Here is a 20,175-nt window from a genome sequence, read left to right as displayed (position 1 = left end):
ACCCCAAGAAGGAGCAGGAGGAGAGGGAGTGGATGCAGTAACACTTTGCTAGCGTGTGTCAGCAGGACTTACTCTATAAATAATATTTCCCACCAGTGGCGTGCTGAGTGCCAGTCATTTCAGATGCTTTGGCATTTATTAGAGGGGTTTGCTGGGAGCTGAGGTGTTTGGAAAATCTGTCACTGACCAGCGTGTTCCAATCCTAAACTGATTAATTAAAAGCTGACCCTGGGCTTTTTTGGAAAGTCTGGCCCCCTTCTCTGCCTAGCTCTAAGCCCAGGAAAAGCAATTTTTATCTTTCTGCCAACCGAACAAATCCAGCTCCAGACCTCTGATTAAATATTAACTACCTTGCACAGACCACGAGCGAGCTCCACAGCTATTTATTGCTCCAAAGGCAGCTGCAGCAAGAAACAAAAACAAAACAAACAGAACCAGCCAGGAACGAACGGTGTCATCCACATCAACAAGTTTCCCTTGTGTGCTTGAGTCAGCTCGGAGCCAGGAGGCATTTAAGAGCACGTTTCACTGGGCTCGGAGCTCAGGGAGCCAGCACGGCTCTCCCAGACCCAAATGCCCCCCAGCAGCTCCTGCATGAGTGCACCAGCTCCATCCCAAATCCATCCCAAATCCATCGGCCGGTGACGTCAACGCTGGATCTCCCCACAACCCCTCCGTGGTGCTCACGGGGCTCCTCGCACTCTGAGGGGGGCAACTGGTGATTTGGCTGATTTATCACCCTTCTCAAAGCCCACTCTGGGCCTGCCAGGGATTTTTAGGGCCACGGAAGGATGGTGAGTGTGTGCAGGAGGCAGAGCCACAGAGGTCAGTGCTTGTCCCTGTGCACTCACAGCCAGTGGGACAGTGCTGGGAACCAAAGTCAGAACAACGTCCCCACACCAAAACTGCCCCCTCTGGCACTCAAAGCATCTTTGAAGGCTTTTCCCCAGGCTTCTCCCCTGGATCATTCGATCCCCTGGAGCAAGAGGACAGAAGGTGATTGTTCCCCCATCTTATTCCTAATTATTATTGGGAATAAAAAAGCAGCTGTGCTTCTGTTTGGGCCCTGGGCCAGCGCTGGGATCCCCCCTCCCCACCCAATTTCCCAGCCATGTGCTCAGGTTTCTGAGGCACAGGATCAAATATCCCATCACTCAGGGGAAGATATTATCCCCTATTACCAATTCAATGCAAACAGCTCTCCTCTTCCTCAGATTAAAACCCAATTAAAGAACCTTGCTTTTCAAGGGGAGAGGAGGAAAACTGAGAGGAGGTTTTTGTGGTTTTTTTTTTTTTTCTTGGTCTCTGGAAAAGAGGAAATATCCACCCATAAGAGCTATCGATGAGTTCTTTTCAAATGGCATTGATTTTGCTCAGAACCATTTGGGGCTCCGGTCTGCAGAGAAAAAGAGAAATACAGAGAGGACACAACAACAGAACCTCAACCACCAGTGTCCTAAAAAGGAAAAAGAAAGAATTTTTATTTGCAGGAGGATCAATGGTGTTTGCTTAAGTCAGCAATTGGTGTTTTGGGTTTCAAAGCTTTCCCAGGGCAAGGGAGCCTTACTCTCAAGGTGAAGAGCGAGCTCATAAATCTGGGAGAAGCTTCAAGACCAGAATATGCTGATTCCCCACTGCAGGGAGGGCAGAGCCAACAGGAAAAGGGCATTTGCTCTGCAAACAAGAAGCAGGATGAGCCGCTTGTAAATCGCTGCTCACAAGGGAACAGGTGACATTCAGTCCTGCTGCACTCGGATCTGGGATACAAGGGGAAGAGAAAGGTGACTTGAAGCCAGCTCTGCACTCCCAAGGGCCACGTGAGCCTCTGGTTTCTCCTCTCAGCTCCCAGCACAGGCCAGTGAAGCCTCAGATCTGATATTTTATTTCCCACAGCTCTCGCTGGGAAAACAAGACTTATCTTCAAGACTTGACCCTGGTCCCAAATCCTACAATCATAAAATGGCTTGGCTTGGAAGGAACCTTAAAGACTGACTTGTTCCAACCCCCCTGCCATGGGCAGGGACACCTTCCACTAGCCCAGGTTGTTCAAGGCCCCATCCAACCTGCAATGCCTCCTATTGCCTCCTGTCCTGGGAGCAGACACGTCCAGAGACGTGTCCAGAGAAGGGGGAAAGCCAGAGATGGGAAAATCTCCCAGCTGGGACTGCAGCCAGCACAGAGAGACTCCACCACAGAGTGCACAGACCCAGCCCGCCGCATCGATCCCGCTTCCCCAGATTTAGTGGAAACAAACAAAAAGCCTCATCATCAAAAACCCCAGACTGCCTCTGCAGCAAGTATCCTGCCCAAAAGGAGCTCTGTGTTTGGAATCACACAATCATTAGGGTTGGAAAAGATCTCCAAGAGCACTGAGCCCAAGCTCTGAACCACAGAGCTCCCCCCAGCTTCCCCCCATTGTCTGCTGCAAGGTGAGGGGGGATTAGGGGTATTGAGTTCTTGACAGCAGGTGTTTAGCACACCCATCTGCCTCAGCAGGCAGGTAGGTGACCTCCCCAGCTCCTCTGCAACCTGAATTATCTTCTGTTTCTATCAGGATGCTAAACCAGCACAAAAACATGTCTGTCTTTCTGTCAATCTGTCACCTCGCGTTCATTTCATTTTCCTCTGTCAAACATTAGCCCAGATCTAACTGTCAACAAGCAGATAGTTTATTTATTGTTTCCTCTTTTGTTTGCTTTTTTTTTAAAAGCCATTTCCACTTGAAATACACTCAGACAGGCAGAGCCATACGCACACAAATAGCAGGGCACCATTTTCACCAGGCTCACTCCACTCCGGGCTTATTTAGTGGGAAGACTGGGAGTAACTTGGTCTGACAAGTGACTCTTTGCATTAAAACCAAGCTGCCAGACTGCTCTTGGCTGCACACAGGGGCAAGGTGAGGGGATGTGCCCAGTTTGCCTGCACAGGCTGGGCTCAGCCAGGTCGTGCCACATCCCAGCCCACCCCTGCCCGAGTAGCTGCAAGTTTTGCATCGGGAGAGGAGGGACCCGAAAGGAGGAACCCAAAATCCTGTTCCCACTGCCTGGGCTGAGCATGAGGACACGAGGACAACCACCAGCAGACATCCTGAACGTCCCTGTGCTCAGCACCACAGTGGTGACTTCAGGATGAGAGGCACCAGCCCAGCCAGACAGCGGGGAAGTGGGACATGGACACAGCCATGGCTCTGGGGGGATCCAACGGCTCTCCCATGGATCCAGGTGGGATGGAGCTCTGAGCAACCTGGTCTAGTGGAAGGGAAGGTGTCCCTGCCCATGGCAGGGGGTTGTAATGAGATGATCTTTAAGGTCCCTTCCAACCCAACCTATTCCCAACTGATTTTGGGGGCGCTCGGGGGGAATGGCACCAGGGCTGGGGGAGAGGCAGAGCCGGGTGTGGCTGCTCGAGGGGCACCACAGCCCCCTCTGACAGCATGCCCACTGCCTGCTGCCACGCCAGGGAGGCTCCCAGCCCTCACCTGCACAGCCACACACCTGTATGGGACACCCAAACCACAGGGAAAGGGAGAGGTGGGAAGGGAAATAGGGGGAGAGCAGGAGGAGCCTGGGGACAGGGCAGCCCTGCAGGGGGGCACGGGGAGGAGCCAGAAGGATTCCCTCCCTCTCCCCTTCATTTCAGCTCAGGGCAAAACAAAAATGAAGACTTTTCCTGCCTGGATTTTTTTTCCCGGCGTCCCCCCCACCCCAGCCCCGGCCCCGCTGCTCATCAGCCCATCTCAAGCCACCCCGTCGCCATGGCAACGGGCCGAAAGAACAGATGGTCCTGGCAACCAAATCCCCCTTGGAGGGGAGCACACGGGGCCACACGCCTGGGGACAGGGAGGACACCCCCTCACGCTGCTGCCCCTCATCTTCCAGCCACGGAGACGTTCCCAGGCTTGGTGCCACCTCGGGGGGTCCTTGCAGGAGGGAGGGACAGGGATGCTCCCATCCCAAAGAGCCTGAACCCTCTGGGACCCACCATCCACGACCTGGGCTTCCCTGGCTGTGGGAAGAGCCACGTTTTCCCAGTAATCTGGAGCATCTCCCTGCCCACCCCTAAACCAGGGGCTGCACAGGGGACAGACCTTCTCCTCCCTGAGCTGAGGGCTCAGCTCTCCAAACCTCACTGGGTTTCCCAGACGGATTCCTTTGACCAGACCGGGATGAGATCTGGGGTGGGTGAAGATAAAACTCGGCCACTAATCTCCCTGGGGATTAACTGTCAGGCCTGAGCACGTGGGGCCGTGGTGTGGGGCTCTGGAACAGGAAAACAACATCCAAGCCCTCCTGGAGATGCCCAAGGTTCCTCTGGAATATTTGAGGGAAGCAGCCAGGCATGTCCCAGGCACCCAGGGAGAAGAAGGTGTTCTCAGAGGCATAAACCTTGTCTTTCCTCATGGGATTTGCTGCAAACCTGATGCAGCTTGTTGTGTTCAGCCCCAGAACTGGTTGGTTTTTTTGGGGAAAACAGCAAGTGTGAAGCTACACTTCAAAGCCTACAGAGCTGCCTGGGCCTGCAAAGGCAAAGGACTCTCTATGGGGAAACACAGGCTAAAGACATCAAGAAGCACTCTTGCAAGAAAGAAAAAAAAAATACAACAAGTGGCTTTTCCTTTAGGAACCTTAGCAGAGTCTGTCTCATCTGCTCAGGCCCGTTTCCTCCTGAAAAACCCAGGGCACCACTTGCTCTCCAGAGCCAGTTTTGGAGCTGTTACCACCATTATCACAACTTCCCTAGCTCCAGCCAAGTCTCTGTGGATGCTGGCTGAGTTCTGCAGCCCTGTCCCCAGTCCCACGGGGGCCAGGCAGCTGCTTTCCCTGCCCACGGAGTCCCGGCGAGGCTCCATCCCACCTGGGAAGCAGCGTTTCCCAGGGCTCCAGAGCCAGGAGATGGAAAGCAGGCAGTCCCAGGGTGGGAGATGAACACGTTGGGAGCTGAACCCCTCCTGCCCCACAGCAATCCCTTCCCCTGCACCGAGCTGCTCCCTCTCCCCGGCCCTGGCACGCTCACAGGGATGCTGCCCGGGGGAACCAGCCCGGCCCAACCGGCTCCCAGCCCACACCCGTGGGAAGCACCAGAGCCCGTCCTGCCTCTCAGGTGTGGCCCTTCGCCCGAGGGCGCCCAGAGAACCTGGTGCCAGCTTGGATGTGGCCAGTTCTGCTGGGGAGAGGAGGGGAGCTGTGCCAGGGAGCTCCGTGCCAGGGGAGGCTCCCGCTGTGGATGGGGCTGCGCTGTCCACAGCACCCCTTCCCGGTGCTTCCTCTCCTTCACACAGGGTTCCCAGACATTATTTTTGCTCTGGGTTCAGCCCTGTCTTCCCCAGCCCCACCAAGCCCTGGAAACCCACATCTTTTCTCTGCAGAACAGGTTGGGTGCAGGAGCAGCCGTGCCCGCTTCCCACGCGCCAGCACGGCCCAGCCTGGCCCACACCCTCCCCCTGCCCCAGTAGCCCATCTCTAGTTTTTTCCCTCTGCTCCCTTTCCTGGAGCTCCCTCCCCTCCCTGTGTTGCAAACATTATTCAGCTGCTAGATAAGAAGCTCTCCAGCAGCTCTTTATTAATCCCACTGGAGGCAGAAAGAAGAGGAGTGAAAGGGTTTAGTGTGGCCAGGACAGAGACTAATGTTCCACGAAACACCTTTGCAAAAGAGAGCCGTGTCTTCTTCCCAGAAGGTCTCGTGGGAAGCTTGGGCAATAATTAACAATTATCGAACTTCAGGCCCTCCCTCCCTCTCTCTCTCTCTGTCCTGACCAGGGTTTTGCAATAACTCCCCTGGTCTGAAACGCTCCCAGCTTTGTGGGGTGCACTGGGGCTGCAGGGATGAGGAGGAGGGTGCAGACAGACTCCGTGGGCAGGCTGGAGGCAGCTGCTGAGTCTGCTGCTTCTACTCTGAGCTTGGCTCTGAACCTCCTTTCCCTCCCTCAGTGCATCCTGCAGCTCCTTTGGCCACAATGGCTCGTTGTGGTTCTTTCCTAGGGCAGTTCCCCCCAGCCTTGGAATGTCACAGACTCTTGCATATGGCTAAAATCGTGATCCACCCAGGAGAGAGACTAGAAAGCTTTTATAGCACAAAGACACTTGTTTAAATCCATCTGCTGTCTGAGGCAACTGTAATCAGTGCCATGTGATGGCTCACACGTGCATGGCTCCTCAGGCCTGGGTTTGCATTGCTACCTGTCCCCTCTGATGGAAGGACCACAGAGTTTTGGAAGTGCTTGTGCATGGAACAAAGGGGATTTCTGTTCCCTGCACGGGGCAGCTGAAGTGTCAGGAACCTTGCCCACAGCCATGCAGGAAATTATGGGCAAAAGCAAAACATATTGCAGGTATCTGAAGGCTCACATTGCTGTCCTGGCATGGCATCACACCCTTCCTGCCTCAGCACCCACAGAGCCACCCAGGACAGGGCACAGTGTGAACCTGCCCCAGCCTTTCCTGGAGTGCTGCCCAGCAAAGAGCCAGGGTGGGGGGGTGGGAGGGCAGCAGGGCTGTGGAGAGATGTCCAGCCCACACCTCTCACCTACCTGCAGCCCCCCAGACAGCGACTGGAAACCAGAAGTGACCCAAATGCAAAACCAGCAGAGCGAGAAATCAAGAGACCTTTGGATTAATGGACCATGTTCACCCACTTCCATGATGTCAACCCACACATCACACACTCAGAGCAGCCACAAACTGGGTCCAGTGTCTGCACTGACAGAATATTTGTACATCGATCTACACAAAAGCATTTCCTGTCTCCTAAAATCCTTGGGCAGGGAGCTGCTCTGGAAAATGCCAAAATAAAGGGGAGTTGCCTTTCCCTGAGTTTTGTAAGCGGTCTCCTGCTCAGATGGAGTGAGGTTGGGAAGATGAGCTGTGCAAGGCACCCTGCAGACACGGGGCAGTGTGAGCACAGCAGAGAGGGACGGCCAGCGACAGCCACCAGCAGCTCCTGACAAGGAAAGGCACTCAGAGGTGAAGGGAGCTGGCCAAGGATATTCCAGGGAGCTTGTGGCAAAGCCAAGAACTGCTGCCAGCCCTTCTGAGCTCAGCCTGCCTTTGCCATCACCTCCAGGCCATTCTTTCCCTGTAAGTAAAAGCTGATTCATGCCTGGTAGGAGTCGGTGTGAGGCAGCAGATATTCCCATTTCCACTGAGGTGCTGTAAGGTACTCCACGGGCACAGCAGCATTTGAAATGTCAAGAATACAAAAAAAAAAAATATATATATATACTTAAAGAGAATGATTTCAGCCTTTTATTTCCAAAGTGAGTTTAGAGGCAGTGCAAGGTCTCAGATCAATACCAGCAAAACTGCAAATTGGAGTCCTCCCCTTCGCCACAGAAAGGGTACAGCTGAGACAGCATCTGCACAAACAGCCTGCCCACAGTCCCTGCCAGCCTGCCTCAGCTCTGACCTTGAGGAGTTGCCTTCAAGTGTGAGAGGGAAACTCCCCCTTCCTCCCCCTGCCCATGCAGCCCCGGGCTTTTGTTCCCCGGCAGGGAGATCGCTGCTGATTTATTTTCCTTGGGTACACTCTGTCTAGGGGAGAAACTGAGGCTTGACAAACTCATCCCACGTGCACACCAAGAAGAAACCTGCTTCATCATGCAGGTGGAAAGGAATCCTGAAGGGGTTCAAGGGGACTTTGCAGCACAGATTTTTGAGGTAAATCCAGAGAGAGCTTAACTAGCAGGCTGGCTCTGGCACTCTGGATGGTGAGATGCAGTTGCCTGTTCCCGTGCTCCACTAAAAACAGGCCCTTCTCCTCCTCCCCTGCCCCACAGCTGTTTGTGTGCTCGGCCCCGGGGACCTTGGAAAACTGCTGTTCTAGGTCCTCCCCATACAAAGCTGGGATCGATACAGCTGTCAGGCTTTGGCCACATTACCCCTCCTAATTGGAATTACAATAGGCAGACTGCAGCTCTCACTCCATCTCTCTGTTGCTTGTCATAACCTAATCAAAATCTCTCTGGCTGTCTCTTCACCACGGAGCGTGACGGGAGCAGAGGCGCTGGCAGCCACGAGGCTCCCAGAGACTGCAGATTCCTCGGGATCAGGGAGCTTTCCTGAGGCTGGGAAGCTTTTCCACAGGGGTGGAAAACGAGCCCCTGACTGCCAAAACTCTCCAGCCTGCCTTTGGCCAAGCAGGTTAAAGGGGAGAGATGACCTGAACCCCCCGGCTGGGCAGAGCAGGGAGGCAGAGATGGGGATGGAGGGGAAGGAGGTGCAGCATCAAGGTAAGACCAGAGGCAGCCACAGCTTGGTTATAGAGGTGGAAACTGGCCACCAGCAGAGCCCCAACGCTCACCTGGCCATGCCAAAGAAGGAGCCTCCCTCCTCCTCCTCCTCCTCTTCCTCCTCCTCTTCCTCCTCCTCCTCCTCCTCGCTACCTCTTGGCAATCCCAGCCCCTGCCTGCCCAGCAGTGCTCAGCCACCCCCATGGAAGCAGGTTCCCAGCAGCTGCCAGAGCCAAAACTGAGCGTGGGATCACTGGCCAAGCCACGAGGCAGCTCGGCACGGGCACGGCACGGGGCACTGAGCAGGGCTCGATGAGCCACAGCTTCATGCTCACCCAGGAGGCCACGCATGTCCTGCTCCATCCAGGGTGATCCATCGTGGGCAACAGATACAGCAGCTGTGATTTGTTGATCATTATCAAAAGGCAGTAATGCAGGGCCGAATTACCCAGAGGAGGGAAGGATCAGCAGCCCGGACCTACTCAGCTCCCCAGAGACTGGCCATAAACAAAACTTAAATAATTAGAGTGCTTGGGCAGAGCTGCAGCCTCTAAGTATTCCTAGGCTCCACGCAAATAAAGGAAATAAATTCTTGGAAGGTGCCAGGCTGGATGGGGCAGAGGGAGGCTCATTTTCCACATCACTTGAGAGCAGCCGTTATAAATCTCACTGAAAGATGCACCTCCCCGGGCTAGCGATATTTTTAAACTCCGAGAGAGAGAGGGGAGAGGAAAAACACATTTCAGTATTTACACCACAGGCGAAAAGGGTATTTAAAAATCAGGGTACATTTTTGAAAGTCTGTTCCTGCCATGCCATGAAAGAAAGAATTTTCCTTCCACGGTGTGATAGCTGGCAATATTAGCCCCAGAGAATTCATTCCTACCACCGTCGTTCTGTTGTGAGCTGAGAAATCAAACTCCCAGAAGGACTGGGGGAGTCAGGGGATAAAGGTTCCTTCCCGACTGAACCAGCGGCAAATGCAAATCGACTCCTGCACTGTCCCTGCTCACTCGGTGTCTGGGATAACGTCCCATGGGAGTTGGGCCGACGTGGCTCAGCACCCTCACAGGAGCAGCAGGCTGGTTTGCCAGGCCAGGAGCCAGGCACAGCAGGGATGGGCACCAGGACACAGGGAGGGTGTCAGCTGAAGGACATGGCACTGCAGTCAGAGCCAGGGCAGAGCCCACGAGGTGTTCTGGTTGCTGGAGTGGCGTGTCCCTGATGTGCCAAGGACACCTTTGGGCCAGGGGATCCATCCACCACCTTGGGCAGGATCTCCAGGCCAGGTTTCCTTTCTGATACTTTGCCATCCTCTAGTTGGTTCATGGTTCCTTCCCTGTGCAGGGTGGGGTGGGTTTTTTTGGTGGTCATCTAGGAAATGCTGCCAACAGCTGACTGAGCACGAGTTGGATGAGGCTGCAGGGCAGCTCTGCCACGGGAGGTGCACTGAGGTGGGAGTTCTCAGCCTGGCTCTCCTGGAGGACCCCAAAGATGAACTGCCAGGGAACTGCCCTCCCCTGCAACCACTGCATCCCTCCTCCTGCCAAACTCAATCCTGCTCCTCATTCCCTGCTGGGTTCCCAGGCAGGGAGAACATTCCCCCTTTCACAAGCTGTGGTCTGTGCAAGCCTCTCTCTCCCTCCCATCCCTCCCACCCCTTGCCAGGACTGCTGCCATCCTCCCGAAAGGATCCTATTCAGCTCCTATCAAAGGGATTCACGAGCACACCCATCAGGCATCACAGCACCGAGCAAATCCCCAAACAAGCTGCCTCTGAAGATCAGAGCAGGCTGTAATCACTCCCTCTGCGGGGCATCCCAACAAGCCCTCCCCCACCTTCCCCGGCGTGTCTCGCTGAACCCGAGCATGGGATAAGTTTGGCAAAGCTCAGCCCCATCACTAGTAAAAGTCTCTTCCCAAAGCTCACACACACCTTGCTCCTGGCCTCTCCTGCTCCCACACCAGCCCAGCTCAGCACACAGGCACTGGGGGGCTGCCCCAGCCCTCCTGCCCTGCAGGAAGGGGGTCTGACACTGCCCCTTCCTCAGCCCCTTGGGGCACAGAGTGAACTCACCCTTCCCGAGCAAAACCTCCCATCCTGCCCGGCCGTGGGGTGCAGTGCTCAGGCTGAGAGCACCCAGCAGCACTGCTGGAGAGCCAAGAGGGGTCCTGTATCCAATGGAAACTGGCAGCTGATGGGAATCACAGCATGGCAAGGATGCTGCTATGCAACACATCCCCGATCCTTCGCGGCCATAAATGGGCACAGCCTTGGTTCTCCCCCATATCCAGAGACATCCCTCCCTCCAGCACGATCCCCAGCCAGTGCTGGTGCAGCTGGCAAGGGGAAGAGCACAAACAGGCCCAGGGATGAACAGCCTGTGCAGTTGTCTCTGCTGTGCACCACCAAAATCACTCGCTGCTGCCTTCTGCTGCAGCTCTTAAAACAGCACTGGCACAGGCCTTGGCTAAGGGAGGTGACAGGCAAGAGCAGCAAGGAAATACAACCTCTCCAGAAGGGAGAAGATATTCTTAGAGCTCCTAAACTGACCTTGATTATCTGTCCTTAACATTTCCTCCAGTTTTGGCACCCCCAGGCTAGGAAGGCCATCAGCACTGGTAGGAATGTGACTCTGGGCTTTGCCTATAAGGAGTCTCTGCTGATTATCCTTCCTAAGAAAAGTCAAATAGTAAAGCCCACTTGATGCCTCTTCCTAAGAAAAAAGTAGCCATAGCTTGATGCAGCTTTAATTCTCCAGTGAAAACAGTGTCCTCCTGACTGTAGGCTTTGTATGGTGTTATTTCTAGTCCCAGTTCAGTGGGAGAACGAGGAGATGTTTCAAGGCAGGGGGAACCTCCCTCAGGGCCGTGGGTTTGGGTGAGGGGTGGGTTATGACTCTGCAGAACTGATAACTCCTCTGTCACAGGATTCTGAGCCGAGCTGGCTCATTTCTTTGGGCTATTCAAGGACAGGCCAAGGGTTCATTGCTCCCTTGCTGCTCTCCCCTGCCCTGAGTGCCACAGTTCCTCACACAGACCAACATACCACGCTGTATAAAGCTGGTCTGTACAGAAATCAGGAAAAGACAGAAGCCCTGACCTTCCTCCTCAACTCTCCAGCCCTCTGTATGTGCCTCCCAGTAAACCCTGCTCATCAGATTAAACTCTCCCCTGGGTCTATGACTTCTGCCCATCACAGACCATTTGTAACCCCTGGCTTTGTCAGGACACTCAGTAAAACAACCTCTAATTACAGGCCTTTGCTTGAGCTCTTGAGTCACATCAGCCTCTTCTACACATCACCATCAGACCCTGAGTCCACAGCCAGAACCCTGACCCCAGACTGTCCCCTTGGGCTGTCTTTCCTAGGGACAGTGAGAATGGTCAGTGAAAAGCTTCTCCAGCAGCATCCTCTCAATCCAGAGGGTCTCCTGCCAGGGGATAAGAAATGAAACCTGCTTTTGCCAGTGCAAAAGGCAGATACCAGCTGAAATGCAGCATCCCCACTGGGTCAATGGGATGTGGCTCCAGACCCTCCACTGCAGCAGCCTCTCTGTAGCCTCACACAGAGAACAAAGCTGGTTCTGCTCTCAGGTGGCCACACAGCACTTCATTCCAGCCCCCTCATCTCCTGCACAGACAGGCCTTTGTGCTGGGAAGGGCTCTCTCCCGTCACCAGAGCAGAAAGGCTGGATGTTGGCCACTGGCTGGGAGCTGCATGGACACCCTGTCACTCCTGGACAAGCCTCTGGATGCCTCGCTCTAGCATGGGGAGGGGAGGAATGGATCCTCCATGAGAAAAGAAAAATGGACTCTGGCTCAGCCTGATGACAGCGTTTCCCCAGGCAGAGAGAGAAGTGCTGAGAAGAGAGATGGAGGCTGAGTCCTCTTGACTAACCAGGCTTGGGAGTACCTGCTGTCTCCTAGCCAGGTGGTCCATCTGGTGCCTGCCGCTGCTCCGAGGCAGGGATGTGATTTGCAGGTCCTGTTCTGCAGCTGGAGCATCCCTGCATGGTTGGGAGCAGATGGAGCCACTTTGCTGTTTCCTGCAGCTAGCACGGAAAATCGGCTGGGATGGGGAACAGAAAACCCCATCCCTGGGTTTTAACCTCCAGGGAGGAGAACCACACTGATCCTGCCTCTCTTAAGCTCTTCTCCCTGCCCACCTGTGGGCTGAATGGGGATGGAAAGCAGTGCCTACACCAGTCCCCAACTGGTCTGGCTCAGAGCCAGGAGCAGAGCGAGGGAAAGAGGCAGAGTTGGATGGACAGTGCTTAGAAAGGCTTCCCTCTTGCATCACTCCAAATAATGTCAAAGGAGGATTATAAACCTCCTGCAGGGACTGCTTTATGGTGGGGGAATGGAGAAGAGATGGTTCATCAGGTTGGGTCCGTTCCTCCTCACCCATCCCCAGCACCCCACAGAGACGCTGAAGGGAGCAGGGACCACTGAGCCAGATTTCCCCTGTGCCTCCCCAGTCTGGGACCTCCTGTCCTCCCAGGCTGGGGAACAGCAAGGGACTGAAGCTGTCTCCTCCTCTCGTGCCCAGTAGCTGCTGTTTGTCTGCCTTGGGACTGCAGCAGAGCCGAGAGCTGCCGCAGCTCTGCTGAAGCCAGTGTGTGAGACTGGCTGCACCAGCTCCCAGATGGGGAGGAACACGGGATGGGCAGCAGGTGTTGAACTCCCCACGTGTCCCTGGGGTGCCCTTGGAGCCTGGGACACGCAGAAGTGACAGCACAGGGTAGATAAAATAACACAGTGCTGGGAAGGGCAGCCCTTGAGCCTGCAAGTTTCGCTTCCCGTTTCTCCGTGTGACAGAGATGGGGTTGGAAATGCAGGACTTTAAACCCAGTGGGGTGGCACAGGGGAAGGACAGGGAGGTGACTGCCTGGCTGCCACAGGCTCTCAGTCACAGACTCCCCTGTGAGTGATATTTCTGCATTTTATTCTGCTATGGGAAGAGGGTGTTCCCCTTGAAAACCCAGCTGGGAGGGTATGTGAGTATGTGCATCCATCTAGTCTGGACTAAACCTTCACCAGGAGAAGCAAACAAAACTGTACGCCCAGGAGAATATCTGTGGCTTAACAGCAGCCAGGAGGAAAGCAGGAGGATGTATCACAAGAGGTTTCCCTCCTTAGTTAAACAAATTTTCACCTGGCACACTAATGTGGGTTAGGGAGCCCTGGCTGTGGAATTCTCCGTGCTGGGATGGCTGAGCTCTGGTAATTAACACAATGAGTGTCTCCAGTGCAAACTGGGTCCCAGCTCCCGTGGCTGGCGGCACCAGCTCACCCTTCATCAGGGCTGCCCTGATTTAATCTGACGTATTTGAGGAAGCAGGATCTCTGGGGGCTGTGAGATTGGAGTACCTTTGTCCCTCCCTCATTTGTTTCTTCTGCTTTTTGCACTGATAAGCCTGGCTGGGCTGAGAAAGGCACTGAGCAAGAGCCACCACCACCTCCAGCAATGGTGTTGCAAGAGGCAAAGCCTCTCTCAGCAGCCCTGAGGGCTGTGGCCATCCACATGAGGACTGACCAACTCATCCTGCAGCACCCACAGGCAGCCTGGCTCCTGCTCTTCCAAAAAACCTTGCCTTTGAGTAAGCTGGTCTAGTGGGAGGTGTCCCTGCCTGTGGCAGGGGGGTTGGAAGGAGATGATCTTTAAGGTCCCTTCCAACCCGAACCATTCTGGGACCTGGTGATTAAAAAATCATTTTGCCCTGGTGCTGCCCCAGCATTCCTGTGTAACCCCTCAGGGCACTGCAGAAGGGCAAAGAGCCTTCCCCTGGTTGGTGGTGGCCACTCACTGCTCTCCCCCCGGGCTGTCCCCAGCCTCGGTGGCACTAGCAGAGGGCCAGAGGCGCCCGTGGAAGAGCAGGCTTGGGAAGCAGGTCAGGACAACCGGCTCTTCTGGTTCCCTTGGTGATTCAGGCGAGGTGTGAGCGGTGCCCAAAGGATCCCTCCGGTGCCTCCCTTTAAGCTGGGCTTTGTGGCAGGTCCAGCTGCAGCACCAGGCTCCGCCAGCACCCGCATCCCATCAGCCACAGGCCCCTTCCCAGCACCCTCTGGATGTGCTGCTGGATGTGGGGGTGCCCCTGCGGCCTCTTTGCCGATGGCTCCATGTGCACTGGGCTGGCAGCTCGTGCCTGATTAACTCTGCTGGTTCAGAGAGCAAACAGCAGCAAGCAGGGCCAGCCCTGGCCCTGGCCACGGGGCAGACACCCTCCTGCTCGTGGGCTGAGCTGGCTCTCACCCAGCCTGTCGCCTCACCCACACACCCATGAGCTCAGCACACCGGGGGAAAACTCGACGGGTCGGTTGGGCTGCAGAGAGCCAGGTTTAACGAGAAAACACCAGCAAAGGACACGCTCTGCCTTCCTGAAATAGCCCCATGCTGTCCTTTCTGAGTTTTGGGAGCAGACAGGTGGGGGAAATCAAAAAATAACAACCAAGAACTCAAACCAAAGGCTGAACAAGACTCTGGCAACTGGGTTTGGTTTGGGTTTTTTCTGCGTTTTGGAAGCTGCTGTGGGATATTAAAGCAGCTCTATAAAGTACAAGATGGACCAGATCCTGCAGTGACACACTTTGACTATTCCCAGCACTCCAGAGAGCTGTTGTACCTCGCCAAAAACGAACCCTCCCTCCAGCTGCAGCCAAGCTTGACCTCAGCCCTCCGGGTCACCACAGCTCAGGCAGTGCTGCTTTTGATGGAAAAACAGCGTGTCAAAGCTTCAGCCACCTCTGCAGCTCTCCCCTGCAGAGCATCTCAAAGCACTTTGCAAAGTGTTCACAGGCCCCTCTGGGAGCCCAGGAGGCAGCCCAGCCACAGCAGACAGGAATTTGTCCCCAGACAGAGGGGAGCACTTGGAAACAGAGGCCCAGATGTGCAGATGCAGGACCGAGCACAGGATGAAGCCTCTGCTCTGGGTGGCTGCACCTCAAGCCTTACGAATTTCGGGGCAGGGATTAAACAGACAGACTGTAAAAACTTGTAAAGCATAAATTTAACTGCGAGTGTTCTTAAACTCTGCAGTGGAACCCTCCTGCCCTTCCCCCAGGGCTCTGCAGGAGCCCCTGTTGGTATCAGTGTCTGGAAGCCCTAATGTAGCGTGAGCTGATACCTGGTTCCAAATGGATGGGCAGATGTGCACCGAAGGCTGCAGGAGCCACGAACTGAATCCGTTCTGGGTGATTGAACCGATCGCGGTAAAGATAATTTGTAAAGCAGATTTTTATGAGAGACTCCTTACAGCTTTTACAGCAGGGAACTTTTATTTCCTTATCAGGGGAAAAAAAAAAAAAAAAAAAGCTAACATTATGTGAAGGGGGAGGCAGCGAACGTGGACGGGAACGGAATGAAATGGCATTGATCAGACGGACATGAAAGGTTTCCCAGAAAGCAAGCAGTGCCTCCTGCTTTCCTCTCATCCTTCTTGGAGGCTGAGAACCCACATTTGCCAACAATTCCACAGCTCCTATTCATTTATAGTAGCGGATCCTGAGTTCCCTTGCTTCTTGAAAAGCAAACCTGTCTGCATTCAAAGCTTACATATGGCTTGTTTTATATATATATATAAAATATATAAATATATAAATATATAATATATAAATATACAAATATATAAATATATATATAAATAAATACATAAATATATATATATCCTCAACTGAATTTGGCACAATGCACTTGAAGTTGAGGCATTACCTGCCTGATAAAGGCACCCAGACCTGGGGTCCAGCAGGGACTGCCAGTCTGCTGTGTCTGTGTGCAGCACCGAGCACAGCCCTGTGCTGGTCCTTCCCTGCAGCTCTGGATCCATCCCCGGCGCACCCAAAACGAACCCAAAGCAACGAAAGAAATGAATGAATAAATGTGTGACAAGGGCTCAGATGTTCCTGCAGCTGTGGTGCACCCACCACCACCACCACCACCAAACTGGTCCAGCCGAGAGCGTCGCCCACACAGGCTGCAGGGCACTGGTGATCCCGGGCCAGGGTTTGGGAAGGATTATCCTCCTGGATAACTGCAGAGCTGGCTGTCCCCTTGGCTTGGCAAGGCACCACTAGATGCATCACTGGCTGATCCTGGCAGAGCTGTCAGCGGGACAGTGCAAGACAAACTACCACGCTACTGCAGTGGCAGGAGAGTCCGCTCCACTGCTGGCAGCAAAGCCTTGGGAACAGCCAAAAATGGGATGAGTGGGGGGGGAGAAGTCTCTCTTGGCAGGACAAGGTGAGATGCCAGGCTGTGTCAGGGTCACTGTGTGTCTCCTTGGTGAAAGCAATTCCTAGAGGGACTAGGGGGAGCATAAATCCCTTTTGGTTTGCCCGGCACAGTCACCACGGCATTACTCCACCTCCTGTGCCTTTCCCAGGGGTTGTGGGGAGGGTTTCCTGCCTGGGGCTGCCGGGTGGAAGGATGAGAAAGAAGGAAGACCAGGTGAAGAATGGCATGGAAAGTTCTGAGACATCTTGTGAGGAGCCAGAGCCCAGCCAGGCACCTGCCTGGCAGCACAGGGAGCACAGGGAGCCCGAGGCTGTCCCTTCCCTCACCTCTTTTTGCAATGCACAGCAGATCCCTTTGTCCTGGGAATACAGAGCCATACCCAGCCCCGATTTCTCATCGCCCTGTTAACCTTTTCTCTCTCACAGTCCCCCTGGTTACTGGACCACCCCCTCCTCCCATTTCACCTCTGTCCTCATCCATTTTAGCCGGACCATCCAGTCACTGTGCCCTGTTATCTCCCGTGCCCTGGGTGTTATCATCAATCTTTGCCAGTACCAGGAAACTCTGGGCCCTGGCATTTCCCCTGATGGCCCGTCCTTTGGCTCAGACCTTGCTATCTGCAGCCACATCTCAGAGTCACAGCCCAAGCCAGCCTGGCTGCTCTTCTCAGACACAGCCCCAGCCCAAACAGAGGAGTGGAGGCAATTCCACCCTGCCTTCCCTGCAACTTCTCTCCAGCTGCAGATCCCACTCCTGCTGCAGGCACAGGCTGCCTCTCACCCCTGCAGAAGGCTGGATGCCGACCCGGGGTGGCACAGGTGCCCGCTGCCAGCACTCCCGCCCCAGCCACCAGCAGCCTAGTCCCAAAAAGGCAACCGCCGGCTCTATTTGCATCTCTCGGCTCATTCACAAACTGTAAACCCAGACTGCCGATCCCTTTTCCATGGCTCCGACTCCGGAAAGCCCTCCAGGATGGCATTAACCCACTCTGCACTGGAGCAGAATAAATGAGTCCCCGCAGGGCACTTCCCAAAGTGGGTCACTCTCCCGCTTCCCAGAGCTGTGCTGGAGCCCAGGGCAGCACCGAGCCCGGGGAGGGGACACACGGGCTGTTCTGCCACCGCCCGGCTGGGTCCAACGGGCTGGGGAGCAGCCGATCCACAGCTCTGCCCGCCTCCTCCTTTCCAGGGATGGATCGGAACCAAAGGGATGGATCGGAACCAAAGGGATGGATCGGAACCAAAGCGATGAATAAGGTGCCGTCAGGCAGCCAAGCGCAAAAGCAGCGAAAGGAAGCTCCGAAACCTGGGAGCGGTCCAGCCCCTCCGCCAAAGGAGCCCGTGGGAAGTGTGTGTGTGTGTGTGTGTGATGGGGAGTGGGGGTTTCGGGGATGCTGGAGAGCTGAAACCCTCCATCGCTCCTCCCGAAACATCTGCGCTCCGTGCCCTGCCTCGTGGCCGCCTTTCCCGGGAAGCCTGGCTGCCGCGCCTCGCTAGACGCCGCTCCATCCAAAAAAGCAAACAAACGGCCTCAGCTCCCCGGGCTCCAAACCCGCTGCCTGCAGCTGCTTCCCAAACAAACGGGCGTGTTGTTCCGAGCCGAGCCGGGGCTCACACCGGCCCCGACCCTCTCCCACCCTCGCGCAGATGCTCCCACACCTGCTCCAGACCCGGGCGCGCACCCCAAAACGCCGGTGCCGCCCTTCCCCGCACCCCTTTCCCCCACGGGCACCCCGCAGCCCCCCTCCGGGGCTGTCCCCCGTCCCCACGGAGCCCCGGCGGAGCCCATCGCCCCCCGGGGGGACCGTCTCACCTGGTAGGAGCGCGGCCGCCAGGATGCAAACTCCGATAGTCCACCACGATGCACGGCAACTTGTCTGCAGCCGTGAAGCCATGAGAGTTCCTTAGGAGCGATGGGCAAAGGGGTCGGTCTTGGCAGCAGCCCCGCGGGGTCCCCCCCCGGCCCAACCCTCCCCGCCCCGCGGTGATGCTCAGGTCTGGTTGCAAAAAAAAAAATAAAAAAAATTAAAAAAATATTAAAATGCAAAAAAAAAAAATGTAGGTGGGTGCGGGAGGACAAAGAGGCGGCGGGAGGGCGGGAGGGCTCCGGGGGGGGAGCTCCGCACATCCGCGGGGCAGCACAGTGAGAAGGGGAGGGGAGGGGGGGAAAAAAATGCTATTTTAAAAAAAAAAAAAAATTAAAAAAAAAAAAGGGAAGAAGAAAGAGAAAAAAAAGGGAAGCAAAACAAATAAAGAGCGGCGAGGCAGAGCCCTCCGCGGGCTGCGGCGGTTCCCGTGGCTCCGGGCTCTTCGGCAGCCCCCGCCCGCTGCCCTTGCCCTGCGCGGGGCGCCGGGGGGGCCCGGCGGGGCTCACAGAGGGATGCGGGGCTCGCTGCGCTGCTCCATGGCCGGGCGGGGGGCGCGGGGGCCGGGCCGGCCGCGGGGCGGGGGGCGCGGGTGCCCGGGCTGGGCTGGCGGGGCTCGGCGGGGCCGCTCTCGCACTCGCACGCCCGGAGAACACACGCACGGCCCGCGGGCGGAGCCTCTCCCGCGTGATGTCAGCGCTCGGCGGAAGGAGGGCGCAGCCTTAACCCTTTGCAGGGATGCGGGGATGCGGGAAAAGCGGGCGGGGAGGGGTGGCCGGGCTCGCCCCCCGCCCCCCGCGGCTCCCGCCCCCTCCAGCTGTTGGCAGATGTTGGCGGCTGCGGTGGCAGCTGGGCTTTGTTCGCCGTGCCCGGGCGCATCGCGCGGCCCAGGGGCGCCTCTCTGTGGGTTTCCCGAGGTGCTCCTGCCTCGGCGCCCCGGGTTTTGTGGACTTGAGGCTTGTTCCTGGATCCCCTTCGGGCCGTGCCTCTGTCGGTGCCAGGCGCCCACCTACCAGATACAACACCCAGAAACACCCTCCGCGAATAGACACGACCATCGCGGGGGGAATCTAAATTTCCCCTCCCCGATGCCTGGGGTGTAGATACTACAGCGTTTCCTCCTCGATGCCTCGGGTGTAGCTGCTCCAGCGTTTTTCACGGGGCCTGCTGAAAGAAGGAGCTTGTTCTGGACACCCTCTGTGTGTGCTGATAAGCGAGGGGATTCAGAGCCAGCACAAGGGCTGGTGAGCTGGAGGAGGGAAGGCAGCGCTTTGCTGCGCTTTGTAACAGCCTTTATTATGTGGACACAGACACAGCCTTTGTGGATCCTTTGCTAAGGAGGTATTTAGCCTGCTAACGCCGGCTCCCGAGCTGCCCTGGCCTCTGCGAGGATGCTGAACCCCAAACAAAGATGTGAACAACAATGACAACAACCAACAACAAAGTCACGTTGATTTCAAGCTCCATTAGGACAACACGGGAACAAATCAATGTCTGGCAGGCAGAAAAGGACAGAACCAGTGGGGAAGGATACCACACAGAGTGGAAAAGGGAGAGGAGGGGGCAGCCAGCAGCTATAAAAAGATACCCCTGAGGACCCCTTCGGCAGCTTCCTCCTCCTTTTAATTCCTTTAGAAGTTAATTCCTGTTCGAGGGAAGGATGGACAGCTCTGTAACAAAGCGGATTAGCCAGATACAAGGTTCGTTCCGAAATAACAAAAGTTATTACGTAGTAATGAGGTTTAGTTAATAGATTCACAGGCTGCAAGGCCACTGGGATTCCTTTGGACATCCTGCTTGTGGAGCAGAGGCTGCTGAGCTTGTCCTGATGATTTCTGCCTCCTGCCTCTT

The 20,175-nt window shown here is 55.6% G+C and overlaps 1 protein-coding gene across 1 annotated transcript in view; it reads right to left on the bottom strand.

The window, feature by feature from the left end:
• LOC127482175 (nectin-1-like) overlaps positions 1 to 18,977 on the bottom strand; it is a 57,110-nt gene extending 38,133 nt beyond the window's left edge. The window contains exon 1 of the mRNA XM_051812259.1: positions 18,273 to 18,977. Within this exon, the coding sequence (XP_051668219.1) occupies positions 18,273 to 18,354 (82 nt within the window). The 5' untranslated portion in view covers positions 18,355 to 18,977. The remainder of the gene's footprint in view (positions 1 to 18,272) is intronic.
• Between the last annotated feature and the right edge of the window lie 1,198 nt (positions 18,978 to 20,175).

Source organism: Manacus candei, unplaced genomic scaffold (assembly GCF_025592945.1).
Source record: "Manacus candei isolate 608988 ecotype Guabito, Panama unplaced genomic scaffold, ASM2559294v1 h1tg000086l, whole genome shotgun sequence".
NCBI lineage: Eukaryota > Metazoa > Chordata > Aves > Passeriformes > Pipridae > Manacus > Manacus candei.
The sequence above is the reverse complement of the archived record's forward strand: the minus strand, read 5'-3'. Positions and strand labels throughout refer to the sequence as shown.